General features: G+C 35.3%; 1 protein-coding gene across 4 annotated transcripts in view; it reads right to left on the minus strand.

Annotated features, from left to right (window-relative positions):
• Nucleotides 1–13748, minus strand: part of Nost (Nostrin) — a 79420-nt gene that overhangs the window by 10051 nt on the left and 55621 nt on the right. For 2 of the 4 annotated variants that reach the window (XM_028307184.1, XM_028307183.1), the window contains exon 3: nt 3044–3129. In XM_028307184.1, the coding sequence (XP_028162985.1) occupies nt 3044–3129 (86 nt within the window). Of the gene's footprint in view, nt 1–3043; nt 3130–13323; nt 13342–13600; nt 13729–13748 lie in introns of those variants that run through there. The other 2 variants (XM_028307185.1, XM_028307186.1) reach the window with 2 other exon arrangements.

Here is a 13748-nt window from a genome sequence, read left to right on the forward strand (position 1 = left end):
GAAACTTTACAGTATTATTGTTTATAACCCAGATTAACATTATGACGATATGTGGTAAATAAATTTCAATAAATAAATAAGACGTGTCTAAAAAGCGCCATCTATCGTCATTGGTTAAAATCTACAGCACTGGACAAACTACGGTATGACGTTCGTAAATATTCATTCGGGGGAAGCCGTGAAACGCCATCTATCAACATGGGTAAAACGAGGTAAAACATCATATCTAACGGGGGTAAAGCGAGGTCCACGCGAACGAAGTCGCGGGCGGCCGCTAGTTTATAATAGGTAGCTTTCCTTCAGCAACCTTATTGGTATTCCATGTATGTGTCTTTTAACTGATTTCTGTTAAACATTTTATGTAAAATTTGTCCAGTTATAACTCTATTTACATCTGCATCTGTAAGCAAGGATTCATGTTCTCCAGCCCAGATGCCGAGTAAACAGAATGGGGATGTTGCCTGGGTCAAAAAGCAAGAGTTTTAATTAGTCCGTCAGTTAACTTATCAAAAAATACTCTACACATATTTTTCACTTTTTCAAACTAATGAAAATTTAAAGAGATAAAGCGCCCCAAAGTTCATAAGAAGAGGCCCGTGACGTCAACGCTTGCTTAAAAATGCCGCACGTTGTGACGTCGTGCGCAACTTCAACGCACCATAACTATGTAATTATTTGTTAGATTGACAAATAAAAATATATGTGTCCAATATTTTTTGATATTAAACATTACGGACTAAAAAAATTTTTTTAGGCAACTAGCCTAACAGCTGCCCCTATATTTGACCCACTGACCTAATTTTTTATTATTTATTTGTGTCAGTGTGCTCTTCTAAAGAGTGTAAGACGATTGTATGTAGGTACTATTAAAATGTAATTTTAACTCATTGGTTTTGTCTCATATTTGAGGAATGTACTATGTATCATGAGTAGAGTCTTCGTTTAAAAGGATGCGAACGATTTAAATTTCAATAGGTAGACAAAATTGATAATTCTTAATTATCAAAAATTTTAGCTTTCTCCAGTAACACTGATATTATTATACTGTGACTCATCAAAGTCATCATTGTCAAAAATATTGACAAATCGCGAACTGTCACGGCCAAAAAACTGACACGCGTCCGTCCTCCGTAAGCGCCACCGCGCGACTGATTGAGATTGTCCAAGCCGTCATGGACGATTTTTCCACATTTTTAAACATAGTAACTAAATAAGACGCAATATAAAAATTTCATCCGTTAAAAGCCCTCAAGTTATTTCTGAACTTTAGTTTAGTAAAAGATTTAGAATCTCAAATCGCTTATTTTAAAAATAAAACCATAAATAGAAAACGAATAGAGGTAACTTTGGGAATTTATTCTATCGAGTCAACTTCATCAAATCGTGTTTCCATCCGTTAATAGCCCTAGAAAATATCCTCAACTATGCCCAATAAAAATCTTAGCCTTTAATTTTACTGTTTAGTACCTCAAAAATGAAAAATGAAAACCTCATTTTCGTCATTTTCTCTGCTACCCGGCCTTAACTGTTATTACAACATCCATACCCTACCAACATCTATCGCAAAGCTTCAACCACATCAACGCGTGCGCGTGCGCGATCGCAAAGGCTTCGGCAGACTAAGCGTGGGTCAGAAGCAGTGCGGGTCAGTTGCAGCGCGGCAGTAGACACACTGAAGGCAGCGGCAGTTTCAAAGCAGTTTGATTGGGTCTGTTCATCACTTTCCATCAGGTGAGATACAAACCAAGAGCTTCCTCGTTAAAAAATACAAATTTCTTGGTACTAGAAAGTTAGAGATAGTAATATAATTAGAGACCCAGGAAAGAAAACCCCCTTTTTGAAAATTAGACTCGCGCGCGAACTTCTTTCTGTTTTAAACCGAAATTCCGAGGCTGGGTGAAGCTGCGGGCAAATGCCTTTAATATCTATTCTCATTGAAGAATTTAAGTGTTATTTCGTAGTGCAATCGGATGATCTAAACAAGTACACGATATAATTCCCGATACAATTAATTCTATTGTTGGTGACCATTGAGAGTTTAATATTTGTCTTGAAACAGCAATAGGGTTGGCCAACATTAGAAATTCGATGCTCGCTCCGATAATTTGCACTTTGCAGTCAGTGCACCGCTTGACAATTTCACAATCCGCCACGGAAATAGACATAGAAATAATCGTGGATGGCGTAACGTCTCCACTATATCTGTTGTGTAAAAGCGATAATGCCGTCTCGGCCAATGGTACGATTTAAATTTGTAGAACGAATGTTATATTTGTCGGCTCTTCTTGGCCCACTTGGAGGCGCCTTGAGACTGCTATTTCTGATTAGTGGCCATTGCCGCGCCCTTTTGAGACATTTTTAACGCGTAAGATCGAAAGTTGGTAAATAACGAAACGTTTTGTTCATTCACATTCATACCCGTAGATTGCATTTCTAATGTGACGAGTTAAAAACTTGCCGATCGCGAATACAATGACGTATTGTTTATTCTAGCGTGGAAAGTAAATGTTACGAAGAAATGTCGATAACACTTATCTGTGTATTGTAGTTTAACTACTTTCGTTCTATACCGCATGTACTGGATATTTTATATCTATTGCGGTTACGGAAATATGGAAAGGAACCGCTTTGAAGTTAACCACATGTTAGCTGTGAACAGAACTCTGGATTTCATTTCAAAGCAGTGATATTTCTGTAACTCACTTCATTGCTTTATCTACTGGTTTAAAATCTTAAGGAAAAACCCCTCTCATGCTTAGGTACTTACCTATGTACTTCCAATGAAATAGTTATTAAGGCTGGATTGCACTATCTTACTTTAACTTTAACAAACATCAAAAATCTGACAAACTCCACGCAAAAAGCACTGGTTATTAACTATTCGAGTTACGGTTAAAGTTAGGTGGTGCAACTCAGCCTAAGGTTGGTACGATTTGGTTCCAACGAGACACAATTTCAACGGGACACATTTTCAATCAACACATTACTACATTACTAACATAACTAAGCGAGAGTTTTTCAGTGTAATAAAATGTTTTCATACCTTTCCTGTAATATTGCAGCGAGTTCTTTGCTGAAGTCGCTCCCTTGCTTCACGTAGCGGCGGAGCTCGTCAAATCCATTCTGGGCCTGAAACGCAAAACACAGGGTTAATAAATCTGTAACAAATTATTTCCAGTGATAAATTACAAATAAGATTTAGGCACGTATTCACAAACATTGCTATGAGGTCTCACAGTGCGCGTGGACGCACAGGGTGACACACGAACCAATCACAGAGCTCTATTCAACGCTATGCGTTCGATTTGCTGCTTCACTTTAGCAAGCATCGTCGTGAATCCGTTACAGCGTCACCAGGTTTGCACTCACACTTTCATAGGATTCTATGTACTCTTCTTTCAATTTCAGTTTTTCCTATGAACTGTGCCTATGAATGTACTAGAAAGTAGTCGGCCGTTTGGTGTAGTGGTTCAGAACGGACTACTATGCCGAGAGGTCCCGGGTTCGATTCCCGGCCGGGCAGAAATTAAAAATGATGAATTTTAATTTCTGTGACGGGTCTGGGTGTAAATATGTATAACATGTATGTATTTAATAAAAAAAAAGTATATAAGTAGTATATCCGTTAAGCTAGCACCCATAACACAAGCATTGAGTTGCTTACTTTGGGGCTAGCTGGCGCTGTGTGAAATTGTCCAAAGATTTATTTATTTTATTTATTTATTTATTTATGTTACTAACAGTAGGATTTTTATTGCGCTTGAGGCGCGTTTTTTCGTTGAATTAATACCTAACCAATTTTCAGGCCTTCGAAATAAGGCACAAAGTAGTTCGTACGTCGGTGGCATATCAAACTCAAGACTTAATGCAGTTGGAATAGGAGTCATTTTGTAACGAATGAAGATAGTTTGATGTGCTGTAAGTACCAGGAAATGGATTATGCCAGGGGCGTCACCCACCACACCCAAGCGTGAGACAATCGATTTCGAATCGATTCTCTGGACCAGGGAATTCGCTGAAGGCGATTCACAACGGCATTACGTTATTTGGGTATTCATTATTTCCATAAATAAGGACAATAAGTTTTCGAAATAACCTACATTTCCATCTTAAGAGTAGGTACTTATTTGTAAAGTGTGTGTTTTTCTGTAAACATTAGCAACCTAAGATCAAACTTGTCTGAATCTTTTTCAGTCAATCTAAGGCTGAGTTGCACCACCTAACTTTGACCGTAACTATAACCGGCGTATTTTGTATGTAGTTTGACAGACTTTTTACGTTTGTTAAAGTCAAAGTAAGATGGTGCAACCCAGCCCTAGTACCTATCTAAGTACTCTAATATCAAGTCATACCTAATAAGTATTTTTTACGCTCTTCTCGACTTTGTCTTAACTGGACTATGGACTAAGACCGAGGATTTACTCTAGGGCAAGAAAATCTGAGGGGTTACAACTATAAATTATGCCATAGATTCATAGGCAGTGAGGATAAAGTCTTAGGCTGAGTTGCACCACCTTTTTTGAACCGTAATAATAACCGGTGCTTTTTGTATGGAGTTTGACAGATTTTTGACGTTTATCAAAGTTAAAGTAAGATGGTGCATCTCAGCCTTAACTTTACGGAGTGTGAGAAACTAAACAATAATTAAATTTTCGTAGATTTTCAATAAACTTATGTAAATTTACTTAAATATGAATTTAGTAGAGCCAGGTTGTGCTAGTTATTCCAAACAACATATTGTTATTCTGACAAGTTATTATAAAATGTTTCAGTGTGCAAAATAATAATTATAAATATTAAATGTAAATTACACTGGCAAGTATTTGTCACATAAACGTAAGTCATAATTACGCAGGTGTCTCGTAATTATGTTACCGTAAGTATATCTCGTTGTTACATTCACGATAATAAATTAAGCATGTAGATATTACATATTTTTTATGTTTAAGTCAAATAATACCTTCCTTTTTGTTCTAAAATTTACTAAACAAGGAAAAAGTAAATCGATCACCATTATTCACGCCGCTGACATAAAATTGAATCAACAACAACCAAATAGGTTAATTTAAATAAGTTATTTTTAACGCGACGGCTACAGACAATGAATTAGTCTAAAAACTGTTACGATAAAGTAAAAACTAAAGTAAATGTTGCTTCCTACATTTCGCAAGAAAAATAGGTACAACTATCATAGTAATTCTAGATGACGAAACACTGTACCACCTTATGTTATCTTCTATTTTGCTACAAAATCTAATATTACCTTACCTTACCTTACCTTAGGGATGTAGTTTGGAACGGGGGTTGGAAGTTTGTATGAAAGTCCTATGATTTCACTCCTACGAAGTCACAGGCACAGCTAGTATAGTATAATACCTAATAAAGTAGGTAGGTACATACCTCGAGATGAACTTTCAAGTTATTACGGACATCTGCGTATAATATCAGTGACCAGTTAATTATAAGGAAAATTATAATGGCAAGTCATTAACTCTACTAAAGATTAATGCGTTTTCTTTACTGTTTAATGCAGTTTTCATCATATCAAGTTAAATTAAACAGATACTCGCTTGCATAGATAAAATTAAGATGTATGTAAATATAAATTAATAGGAGAAATTGGAAATTATGTAGATGTTAATTTTGCAGAAAATTTAACAATAAAAACTTTCTAGTGGCTTTCGAGCAATGTCTAAATGTCTATCCCGAGAATAGTACATAAATGTTATTCTTACGAAGTATAATAAATGAATACCAGCGTTAGTTTTTTTCAATTTTGAACGCTTTTATTAATTAAATAAATAATTATAAAAAAGCTAATCAGTATTATTAGACCACAAAGTTAGTTTCAAGTATTCTGATATTGATAAGTAAATAAATTACAATAACAAAATATTTTGTTTCTACTTACAATAGGTTATATTCTTTTGAATCTGGCTGTACTAAGATTAATAACAAGTTGTACATGTACGTACAATCGTACATACATTTTAACTACATGTTTCAATACTTGGGTGTATGTTACAGCAATTTATATTAAATTGAATGAAATTAAACGAAATTAATTCTAATTTCACGAATACTAGTATATCTAACTGGGTTACAACTTACAATCAATGTATACAACAACTAAATTGAATTATAATACGAATCGAATTGCGATTTTCTTTAACAAGGAGCGAATAATGTAGAAGAAAATACTGGATCAAATGCTGGAAAAATCATGAGCATAGTTGAATGAGAGTATGAAATTGATTTATAATCTTTATTACATGTCAAATTGTCAATGCAATGTTATAGCTAAAACTTTTCATGCAAAAATATCTCGTTTAATTATCAAAATTATTTTATGAATTTATATCCCTTTCTCGATTTTTACTATAATTTTATTTGTACTAGTATTATTGTACTCTTGTGAAGAGTTTAAAATTATTTACAAGTTTTTCAATATTTTCATTATACTCATTGGATTTGTCTTATATTTTGGGAATATATTAGGGTACTGTGTATCATGTAGAGTGTTATTTTAAAAGCTAGCCAACGATTTCAATTTCACTCTGTGTAGCTGTGCTGTCGACTATCTACCTATACCAAAATATTCACTTTCGCTCTCATTGAAGTATCTTGATGCACTAACTGCAGTAACTGCATAATGCAGCATCAGATTATGAGCATTGTAAAACTCGAAACGTCGAGTAAAAGCTTTGGCAACAAGCGATAAGCAACGATTTGAATTTTAAACGTTCATTGTATGCAGATAGAGAAATTGTGGGTGCTTGGTACAGATCAAATCGGGCGGTAGTATGAAGTGGAATTTTTAATGTGCCATGCTTGGGACAATGTAGTGATACTATGAATCAAAAAACAATGCTCTCATAGGTTTACTTTTAAAAGAGAAAATCTACTTTAAAATATACAGGGTGTTTGGCGCATCGTGTGCCAAAATGATTTGGCGGATAGAATAGGTCATTTCCTATATTTGCAGCCCCCATAACACGTTCCATGCCAGGCGGCTACTTTTAAATTAATGTTTTTAGTAATTTCACCAAAATACCCAAATCGCATCATTTAATTTCGATTTAAAAAAAAAACTACTAGGCGCAGCCCTAAAGTAAATATTTTGTTTGGACGTGCATTAATGTAGGGTTGCATCAAATCTAAATTTACTGGCAAATATCATCTACTTTTTTTTAATTCAGCTTTGAAGTTTTCCGTTTTTAGTAATTTCACCAAAATACCCAAATCGCATCATTTAATTTCGATTTAAAAAAAAACTACTAGGCGCAGCCCTAAAGTAAATATTTTGTTTTGACGTGCATTAATGTAGGGTTGCATCAAATCTAAATTTACTGGCAAATATCATCTACTTTTTTTTAATTCAGCTTTGAAGTTTTCCGAAAAGTTAAAAATGGACTGAACATTTAAGTTTACATAGGTATAAATTTTTTTTTAAAGAGATAGCGATCTTCGGATTTTATCAAAACTTCTCTAGTCTATCCTCATTCAAACGGTATACTAATATTGTTTAAATAATAACAACAACTTCACAAATTCCTTAAATTACTGCATTGACTCTACTCGGACTGATTTTCGAAATTTGTGTTTATAGCCCCTTTTTGTGTGAATAGCACGTTGAACACCTAACAGGTAAAAATTATTTATCTTATGCAATGTAAAAACCTTTTCTCTATCGTTTTTCAATGTGGATTTTTTGAAATTAAAGACGAAAATAATTATTTTGATTTCTCTTTTTACTACTACAAAGGCGTTTTCTATTCGTCTAGCCACATTTCTCTTTTTACTACTACAAAGGTGTTTTCTATTCGTTGTAGTTTTTCTATTGTTTGAATCCGTTACGTACACCAGTTCTTTAGCTTGTCCCCAGACGTAAAAATCGAACGGAGTTAGGTCTGGGGAACGTGCAGGCCACTGTATGGGGCCATGTCTTCCAATCCACGAGTAGAAAACGCCTTTGTAGTAATAAAAAGAGAAATGTGGCTGCATACAACAACAGTCGAAATTAGAAGATGTCGTGAGTGTATACGTTGCCGAGGCCATTTTGAACAAAATTTGTAATAATTAATAAACGATCAAAATAATTATTTTCGTCTTTAATTTCAAGAAATTTACATTGAAAAACGATTGGGAAAAGGTTTTTACATTGCATAAGATAAATAATTTTTACCTGTTAGGTGTTCAACGTGCTATTCACACAAAAAGGGGCTATAAACACAAATTTCGAAAATCAGTCCGAGTAGAGTCAATACACTAATTTAAGGAATTTGTGAAGTTGTTGTTATTATTTAAACAAGATTAGTATACCGTTTGAATGAGGATAGACTAGAGAAGTTTTGATAAAATCCGAAGATCGCTATCTCTTTAAAAAAAAATTATACCTATGTAAACTTAAATGTTCAGTCCATTTTTAACTTTTCGGAAAACTTCAAAGCTGAATTAAAAAAAAGTAGATGATATTTGCCAGTAAATTTAGATTTGATGCAACCCTACATTAATGCACGTCAAAACAAAATATTTACTTTAGGGCTGCGCCTAGTAGTTTTTTTTTAAATCGAAATTAAATGATGCGATTTGGGTATTTTGGTGAAATTACTAAAAACATTAATTTAAAAGTAGCCGCCTGGCATGGAACGTGTTATGGGGGCTGAAAATATAGGAAATGACCCATTCTATCCGCCAAATCATTTTGGCACACGATGCGCCAAACACCCTGTATAATAAAAATATGCCAAACTAGCTTTAGCCTACGGCTTCGCCCGCGTAAAACCAATAACGATAATACTGTAAAGTTTCATCGAAATCCATTACAGTAGATTTTGTTTGAAAGAGTAACAAACATACATGCACACAAACTTTCGCATTTATAATACCTACTTATTTGCTCACATCTAAAGTACCCAGTACATATTAGTAGATAGAATTTTGTGTTATCGAAATTCCTCGACAATGTCTTTATAAATATTTTTTAGTTTTTTCTTGTGTTTATAATTATTGTTATTTAATTTTACATTACCTTCATTTCTTTTTTCAGATTTACTAACTATGACAATCACTGCAAAAATGGTCTAGGAAGGAATATAGAACAATCATAATTAGGTACATTTTATTATTTTGTTTCAACGCTTCTCTTCCTTTTTAATTCAAATGTAATAATAGGTAAAACTATTTCCTTTATTATGCTGGCGCTGATATGATTTATGAAGCTTATAAATTGAAAAAATAACACTTTATAATATTTAGTTACAACATAGATCGTCTAGCAGTGGACGTCATTTGGCTGAAACGAACGAACAACAACGAACAACAGATCCATGATAATCCAGGCCTCTACCAAACGGGCAATATGGAAATCATTGGGGTAGGCCTTTGACCAGCAATGGACATCCTGGTGGCTGAAATAATGATGATGATGATGATGAAAAAACAATAAACAACAAAACAAAATGCTTTGTTTTCGGCTGAACGGAAATAAGATCGATCGATAAACAGGATACATTTCGGTTCGGCTAATTAGGTTATTAATTAAGTAGGAAACACCATAATGATGGTGCTAATAAGTGCCAAGTTCATGGTTCTGGCAATAGCGTATGTGTGTAATTTTTGCGATGTCGAATCAAAACAATGACGTTTGTGTTAGTGATGTTCAGATTGATAATGAAATGAAGGTATATTTTTAGTCCACATAATGCTTGATGATATTTATAAAACTTAACGACTGAATTCTGACATCCAGGGGTAAGCAGCTGGCCCTTAGCTAGACGTCAAAATCTTATTTATTACTATAAGTTGAATAAGTCCATCGTGACAGTAAGATTTATCTACAAAAGGTGCTACAGCCATAGCATTATTGCAGCTACTATTACTACCTATTACATACATAGATTACAAACTTTCTTTCCTTATTAAAAATTAATAGACGTTTAACCCACACTGCGGTGACAAGTAAATAACAAAAACCATAATTTCCTCTTGGAAAGCTATTGACTGCTATAATGACTTCGTGTGGTAGATACCTACTCCATCTCTACAATTTCATTATAATCAAATCCTATATTATCTGATTTGATAATAAACATGAATATTAGTAATAAACGAAGTTGATATCCTTTAATAATTTGTTCGGACATTCATAGGTATAGTGGCGACATAAAACACATAGAGAGTTAAAAACCCGCAAGAAAAGTTAAAAACTAAATAAGAATTCAGGAATTCATCGTCTAGAACTTAACTGGACCTTAAATAGGTAGGTATTGGTTTTCGTCACTTATGTAGATATGATTTACTTAGCATTTATTCATCATCTAAGCTGAAAATAACATTTTGAAACTCTCTAGAAAATATTTAAAGAACAAATTCCTACTTTGAAGAATTCAGTTTAAATAGTTTACTATTCATATTTGCTAATTACACCGCAGACACGTCCAAGATATCTTTATTGGCTGGTCACGCGCAGGTCCGCAACGGTAAACATCAATGGATTAAATTAACCAACGATACGTTATACGAACGCACAACAAACTTTCTTTACAACTTACTTTCACTGCAACGGAAATAGACTCGAACACCATGGTGCTATGGTTTATAATGGGGTGGCTGACGTGGACAGTTGCGTCGAACTTGCGCTTGCGCATATAGGGTTAGTACGCGTTAGAACGGAAAGTCCTGAGATATTAATGTAGTTTTCATATAAAAAAACAAAGAATCTAAATTAATAACCCAAAGGTGACTGACTGACTGACTGACATAGTGATCTATCAACGTACAGCCCAAACCACTGGACGGATCGGGCTGAAATTTGGCATGCAGTTAGATGTTATGACGTAGGCATCCGCTAATAAAGGATTTTACGAAACTCCACCCCTAAGGGGGTAAAACGGGATCCACGCGTACGAAGTCGCGGGCGGCCGCTAGTCTCGTATAAAGAAAAGGAGACGAAACAAACAAGTCAATTTCGTTTTAAAAATGCACCCTCAAGATAACAGCGTGAATTGTCACGCTAAAATAGGACAGTCCTGATGATGTCACGTATACGTCACTGGCATTGAAATATCACAGAGAAAGTTTCAAATCATTTGTCGAAGTCTACACTGAATAGACAAGTGCTTAAATAACAACGTGTGGTAACCCTATGCGCATGAGTTGAATGAAGATGCGCACTTCCGCCGGGAAGTGTAGTGTGCACAACTATTATGAAATAAAACGCTTGACTCGGAATAAATGCATTTCAACTACTAAGCCAAGGGACCGTTACGTAACTTACAACACTGATTTCTAGAAGTCATCGATACTGATCAAACAATAATTCGACTACATATTTGTCTAATAAGTAGATATTATTTTACCAAGATAAATATTTCAGCATAGAAATATGTAATAGCGTAGGTAGGTATCTGTTAATCTGACAGACGATAGGGTAAGAAAAAGCTTGAGATAGCTGAAAAGAGCTTACTGTCGAAAATGTATCGATACTCCTACTATTTATCCGAGTAGGTAGTACGAGTATAATCATGGTCAAAAACTATCAATACTTAGGTACTTTGGACTAACTACTACCTTAGCAATGATAAAAATATCTTTAATACTATCGATCTTTAATTCTCTACCATGTCAAATTACTAACATCAAGAAGTTTCATGACTTTAAATAAGTATAATAAAATTGAAAAAACCCAAATTAAATTTCTTAAATAAGCATTAAGTTAATGCCTGACCTGGTTCCAAATGGATTTATCTCGCTGCTATGACATAATATTCGATAATGATCTAACAGATTTTTTATGCATGGAATAGGTAATTTTTGCATAACTTAACGCATCTCACCGAAATAACTAAGTATGTCTCGTATCTTAACAAAATGTAGTATAAGAAGACAATCTACTGGCTCGAGCCAGTTGGTAAACATAATATTTTTTTTTAAATTATCCCAATTCTTTATAACGGGACTATTCCCACCTCTCGTTCCCATCCCACCACTGCAACTCCTGTGTAGCCAGGATCTACAGCTTGACCGTCATAAAAACCCAATCAATGAAGGTCAAGTTTGTCCCGGGGGAAAGTTAAACTGACATTGGACCCAGGGCCGGATCGTGAATTTGTGGGGCCCTGGGCTGAAACTTCTTATGACGTTGTCACGTAAAATTATCGTCCGTAAACCGACTTTACAGACATTTTTTTTTTCAAATTATGGCCTACTTTTTAGCGGGATCTGGGGGCCCCTTGTAACCCCGGGGCCCTGGGCTGCAGCCCAATCAGCCCATAGGTAGATCCGGCCCTGATTGGACCCGTAACGAAATTAATCAGAAGAACATAGGAGGAGTTCGAAATTAAGGTTCGACTTATCCATTGCAAAGCGGATGACAGGTGACAAACAAAGGTTCCGTGCTTTTAAGCGATTTTGTGAAAAACATTATTGGCAGGTATTTATTTATTTATTTATTTAAAACTTATATGCACATAGAACGGTGTACATAAGGCGGACTTAATGCCTTTCGGCATTTTCTAATTATCAAATTCTAATAGGTAGCTAATTGCTCATAAGATAGGCCCCCTTAATTGATATTTATTGTCCGTGGTGCATATATCTTTTCAATTTTTAGTGTGTTGGCCCTTTTCAGTGCGCTTAAAAAGCTTTATTGCCCTATCATTACTTCGGGGCAACACTACTGCTGGTGATAAGAGGTGGCGGTTGAAACTCATTCCAATTGTAGCTCAAAATTAGACCTAACTACTTCACTTTAACTTATCTGTGCTTCAACCGAGTAAACTCTTTACCTAGTCGTGATCAAAGATTGTTTATTTACAGCAAAATAAATTTTACCTCCGACTTTTCCTCGTATTGAGTAAAAAATCGTTTCCATTAGCCCAATTACCAGCGTTTTACTTTCACTGTGGTGTTATTGTTACTTTTCATATTGCCACGAGCGAGTAGGAGCACATTAATGATAAGTTTCTTCCATTGCATCATGAATGCATCATTGAATTTTACTCATAACTCTTACTATTAAATAAAATCTTACTTAATATTGTTTTAATGTTATTTGTAATAACTTGCAGGTACGGAAGAGATTTTACTTCCTAAATGACATAAGTAAGTAAATCTAGTGTGGGCCACAGAAAATTATAGTCAAACGACGTCGTGCCAAGCTGGCTGCGTTATTAGACTAATTTACAAGTAATATCAGTACTGCGCCAAGATGATCAGGTAAAGTATCTCCAGTATAATAAGTAAGTGTGTGAACACTTCCCGCACAAATTCTGGGAGATCCAAGAAGATTAGCTGTCTTAATTCTTAGATTATAAGACTCACCCAGTAGTTGTCTTTGAACACGTGTTTTTTCGAGGAGCGCAGGTTGATCAAGTCCTCAAGCGTGTTCTGCCACGGTTTCTGCCAATTTTTCAACGTTCTCAAAGAGGTAGACTCACCCAGCAGTTGTCTTTGAAGACGTGGTTGTGCGAAGAGTGCAGGTTGATCATGTCCTCGAGCATATTCTGCTAGCGGTCCTTGCCGGCCGCGACTTGTTCGATACGTTCTCAAAGAGGTAGATTCACGGGTAGTTGTGAAGTTCTCAATGAGGTAGACTCACCCAGTAGTTGTCTTTGAACACGTGGTTGTGCGAGGAGCGCAGGTTGATCATGTCCTCGAGCGTGTTCTGCCAGCGGTCCATGCCGGCCGCGACTTGTTCGATACGTTCTCAAAGAGGTAGATTCACGGGTAGTTGTGAAGTTCTCAAT

Source organism: Ostrinia furnacalis, unplaced genomic scaffold, assembly GCF_004193835.3.
Source record: "Ostrinia furnacalis isolate ACB-3 unplaced genomic scaffold, ASM419383v2 OfSCF2106, whole genome shotgun sequence".
NCBI lineage: Eukaryota > Metazoa > Arthropoda > Insecta > Lepidoptera > Crambidae > Ostrinia > Ostrinia furnacalis.